The sequence below is a fragment of the Pundamilia nyererei genome, unplaced genomic scaffold, assembly GCF_000239375.1.
Source record: "Pundamilia nyererei isolate P.nyererei 1_Seehausen unplaced genomic scaffold, PunNye1.0 scaffold00003, whole genome shotgun sequence".
Taxonomy (NCBI): domain Eukaryota; kingdom Metazoa; phylum Chordata; class Actinopteri; order Cichliformes; family Cichlidae; genus Pundamilia; species Pundamilia nyererei.
Genome location: NW_005187404.1, coordinates 3,693,630 through 3,698,695, shown reverse-complemented (window position 1 = coordinate 3,698,695; position 5,066 = coordinate 3,693,630). Strand labels below are relative to the sequence as shown.

The window sequence follows — 5,066 nt, the reverse complement described above, 5'->3', positions numbered from 1 at the left end:
AAAAAAAAACGCTCAAATATGTGGTGTATTGTCATTCACTTTTTACTTACTCATGGGCACTGGAGCACACATTGGCCTGGCCATCTTCCCTATTATGTAAACAAACGAATAGGTCCAGACACTTAATTTCATACTTTTTAACATTCACAGGCTGATATACCAATGCAACACAAATAATACAAACAGTGTTCAAAATATATACAATGTCTATCTGTTCAGTCTGGTTATTCCGTTTTCATGTCGTAACGTTCCTGACATGTCTACCAGTAAAGTTTCCTCACCTGCATCCTGTTGTCCGATTGATCCCTGCTGTATTTACCTCTTGCTCAACACCTTGGTTTATACAACTTGTTAATTCCAATTTGTTCTCTAGTGTTTAGATTTTTTTTTTCCAGTTAATTTTTTTCTCATTTTGTGGTCATTCTGCATCAAGCACTGTGTGCCACAAAAATCACTCAGCCTCACTTCACCAAGTTATAATAAGTTATAATAATTTAAAAAACAAAAACAAAAAACCTAGAGGATTAGCCAACAATAATAAATAATTAAACTAGTAAAATAATTAAATTCTGATATTACTGCAGTGCCTCACAGGTAGTATTATAAGTCGTATTTAAAGTGTAAAAGATGTTCACCATTATGTTGAAGCGTAAACTCCCATGAAGACAAGATGAAACACATTAGGTCAACAACTGCATAAAAAGTTGAGTACTGACTTATTTACATTGTTTGGTTATACAGAAAAATAATACAAATACTACAACAATACTCGCATTATTTAAAGTATATAAGATCTTCATGTGTTTAATCTGTTTTTTCTGTTTTCATGGGAGATAGAATGAACTGCTACTGGATTATAATATTACTGCAGTGCCTCACAGGTAGTATTGTAAGTATTAAAGATGTTCACTAATATTCCAAATATAACAAAACATTTCGAATAAGTTAAAACAGAAATATTTTGGCTTGTTTCTATTTATTGTTAGAAATGTATAGATGTGCAGATGTGTGTTATTCTGATATTCAACTTCTACTTACTACATGCCATGGCGAAGACACCTAGGATGTAAAAAAAAAAAAAAGTCAAATATTTCATAAGAATTTGTTAAAAAGAACTTGATGTTATTTTAGGGAAGCAGAAATATAACACAAACACTACAAACAGTATTTGTGATGTGATGCGATGCAATACAATACTGTGGCATTTCAGAACTTATTATTCACACCTCCCAAATGTGTCTGCAAGTAAAGCTTAGTCTTATTGGTCGCTGCAGCACTTGTTTATTATCCTTTAAGAGCCAGATTGAATGCTTTTAATTACCCATGGCTGCTTGAGCACACATTGGCATTGATTTACATACTACAGGGAGTGCAGAATTATTAGGCAAATGAGTATTTTGTCCACATCATCCTCTTCATGCATGTTGTCTTACTCCAAGCTGTATAGGCTCGAAAGCCTACTACCAATTAAGCATATTAGGTGATGTGCATCTCTGTAATGAGAAGGGGTGTGGTCTAATGACATCAACACCCTATATCAGGTGTGCATAATTATTAGGCAACATCCTTTCCTTTGGCAAAATGGGTCAAAAGAAGGACTTGACAGGCTCAGAAAAGTCAAAAATAGTGAGATATCTTGCAGAGGGATGCAGCAGTCTCAAAATTGCAAAGCTTCTGAAGCGTGATCATCGAACAATCAAGCGTTTCATTCAAAATAGTCAACAGGGTCACAAGAAGCGTGTGGAAAAACCAAGGCGCAAAATAACTGCCCATGAACTGAGAAAAGTCAAGCGTGCAGCTGCCAAGATGCCACTTGCCACCAGTTTGGCCATATTTCAGAGCTGCAACATCACTGGAGTGCCCAAAAGCACAAGGTGTGCAATACTCAGAGACATGGCCAAGGTAAGAAAGGCTGAAAGACGACCACCACTGAACAAGACACACAAGCTGAAACGTCAAGACTGGGCCAAGAAATATCTCAAGACTGGTTTTTCTAAGGTTTTATGGACTGATGAAATGAGAGTGAGTCTTGATGGGCCAGATGGATGGGCCCGTGGCTGGATTGGTAAAGGGCAGAGAGCTCCAGTCCGACTCAGACGCCAGCAAGGTGGAGGTGGAGTACTGGTTTGGGCTGGTATCATCAAAGATGAGCTTGTGGGGCCTTTTCGGGTTGAGGATGGAGTCAAGCTCAACTCCCAGTCCTACTGCCAGTTTCTGGGAGACACCTTCTTCAAGCAGTGGTACAGGAAGAAGTCTGCATCCTTCAAGAAAAACATGATTTTCATGCAGGACAATGCTCCATCACACACGTCCAAGTACTCCACAGCGTGGCTGGCAAGAAAGGGTATAAAAGAAGAAAAACTAATGACATGGCCTCCTTGTTCACCTGATCTGAACCCCATTGAGAACCTGTGGTCCATCATCAAATGTGATATTTACAAGGAGGGAAAACGGTACACCTCTCTGAACAGTGTCTGGGAGGCTGTGGTTGCTGCTGCACGCAATGTTGATGGTGAACAGATCAAAACACTGACAGAATCCATGGATGGCAGGCTTTTGAGTGTCCTTGCAAAGAAAGGTGGCTATATTGGTCGCTGATTTGTTTTTGTTTTGTTTTTGAATGTCAGAAATGTATATTTGTGAATGTGGAGATGTTATATTGGTTTCACTGGTAAAAATAAATAATTGAAGGTATATATTTGTTTTTTGTTAAGTTGCCTAATAATTATGCACAGTAATAGTCACCTGCACACACAGATATCCCTCTAAAATAGCTAAAACTAAAAACAAACTAAGAACTACTTCCAGAAACATTCAGCTTTGATATTAATGAGTTTTTTGGGTTCATTGAGAACATGGTTGTTGTTCAATAATAACATTATTCCTCAAAAATACAACTTGCCTAATAATTCTGCACTCCCTGTAAACAAAATTTTAAAAACTGCTGCAAGATGCGCTGGGAAACAAAGTGCTGAACAGGAAGCTCGGGGGTCAAGTTGCTGATTAGGAGGCATCATGTGTGATCGAACGTTGTGTGGATCTGTGATGATGACTCCCCAGATGTTCTTGGAAATCTTCTGGGCCACAGTGGTGGCAGTCACTACTGTGACGACAGGGCCAGACAGCGGCTCTGAGCCTTCCGGGGTATACACCAGGCTTTGGTGGACGTGGGCCGCACGCAGACTCTGCTCCACCAAACCCTTGTTTCCCCTTGCACATTGTTGGAGGCGGAGCGGGTGGAGGTTAGATGTGTGCATGGGGACATCCACAAATATCCCATAGTGCCGCTGCGTATTTAAGTTAAGGGAAACACACATAGAATAAAGGCTGCAGTTAGTTGGCACCTGTCGCATCCCTGACTTTGGGGATGAATTGGCTGAGATTTAATGAACTTTTGGGCCAGTATGTTGGGATGTGATCACGACCAGTTGTAGGTTGTAGTGTCTGCGTGGTGCTACGTGGTGACGCGGGGTTGTCCAACGCTGACTCCTGGGGAGAAGAAGTGGTGGGTCCTTTTCATGAGGCCCCGCCTGAGTGGATCATTCGCCCCACAGAAGATTTTCCACTGGAGCAGTCTCGTGACGACACCCTACGCTCAGCCTTTGACCAAGATAGTAATTGATGGTCACTTGGTGTGCCCTAAAGCCATGTGGCCCTACCCGTACTTTGTATCATTGAACGAGTAAGCCGTGACACTCGCACAGAGGAGGAACACACCCAGTTGTTGGTGCTTAAAAGCCACCGAGATGCTGAAAATGGGGTTAATAGAAAAGTCGCACGACACATAATGTACGAAATGTCACGGTTTGAGGCCTACCCCATGGCCCAGGATAGACGAGCTTCTGGACGAGTTAGGCACTGCCAAAATTTTGCACAATGCTAGATTTAACCAAGGGCTACTGGCACATTCCCTTGTCTGCAAAAAAAAAAAAAAAAAAAAGCCTTCTGCACTGTGTATGGTTTGTACCAATTCTTCACACTTTTGTTCAGCTTGCCCAAAGCCCCAACCACTTTCCAGTCCCTCATGGACTGGGTGGGGTGGCCTCGCCTAGATGATGTTATCATCCACAGTAACACCTGGGTGCACATGTGCAGCAGGTGGTTGCGGTCCTGAAGACTCTGCAGCAGGCAGGGCTCAGGGCAAACCCTAAGAAATGTGCATTTAGATGGAGGGAAGTACAGCATCTGGGTTAGCACTTGGGGTGTGGGCAGGTGCGTACAGATGGAGAAGACAACTGCCACTGTATCTGTATCCTCCCCGCGCCCCAAGACCTAAAAGGAGGTGAGGCAGTTCCTGGGCCTGGTGGGGTACCATAACCAGTTCATGCCTAGTTTCAGTCCTTTGACAGATCTCACCTGAAAGGGTGCCGCAGATCTGATCCAGTGGATGGAGCAATGCCAAGCAGTGTTTGTGCAGGTGAAAAAGGCTCTCTGTGGGGAGCTACTCCTCCACAAACTTTTCCCTCCCTTTCATCCTGCACACAGATGCCTCGAACAGAAGGCTGGGGGACGCTTTGTCCCAGCAGGTAAGAGGGGTTAACCGCCTTGTTCTTTTACATCAGCCAGAAGCAAAATACAGCATGGTGGAGAACGATTGTCTGGTGATCCGGTGGGCAGTCAATTCCCTTCGTTATTACCTCCTGGGACACTCGTTCGCACTCTGCTCAGACCACGCCCCGCTACAGTGCACCTGGGTCACTAGGTGGTACCTGACTTTACAGCCCTTTAGGTTCAAGGTGGTCCATAGGCCACAGATGGTAATGGACAATTTCCTCTCCCGTCTACACAGGGGGAGCCAGATGCGGCCTGGGCCTCAGTCAGACATTGGGATTGTGTGGCAGGGGTGTGGTCTATGGCTCCGCTGCAGTGGAAGGGTGGTGCAGCAGACTCCAGGGCCAGTCCCATGGAGGAGGCTGAGGTCCAGGTGGAGGGAATTAGGCTCACGAACACTCTCACGTTTTTAGTTATGCTGGGGACCAGCAGAGAGAGGGCCAGCTGCAAGCTTTTGGGAAACATAAGGTGCCGAACAGGAGGATTGGTGGTCAAATTGCAGAAGAGGAAATATT

At 43.9% G+C, this 5,066-nt stretch overlaps 1 protein-coding gene across 1 annotated transcript in view; it reads right to left on the bottom strand.

Annotated features, from left to right (window-relative positions):
- Window positions 1-16: 16 nt before the first annotated feature.
- The window catches only part of LOC102192240 (von Willebrand factor A domain-containing protein 5A-like), a 12,235-nt gene continuing 7,185 nt past the window's right edge, over window positions 17-5,066 (bottom strand). Inside the window, exons 3-4 of the mRNA XM_005720704.2 lie at window positions 1,039-1,059; window positions 17-89 (exon numbers count right to left, since the gene is read on the bottom strand). Of these exons, the coding sequence (XP_005720761.1) occupies window positions 43-89; window positions 1,039-1,059 (68 nt within the window). The 3' untranslated portion in view covers window positions 17-42. The remainder of the gene's footprint in view (window positions 90-1,038; window positions 1,060-5,066) is intronic.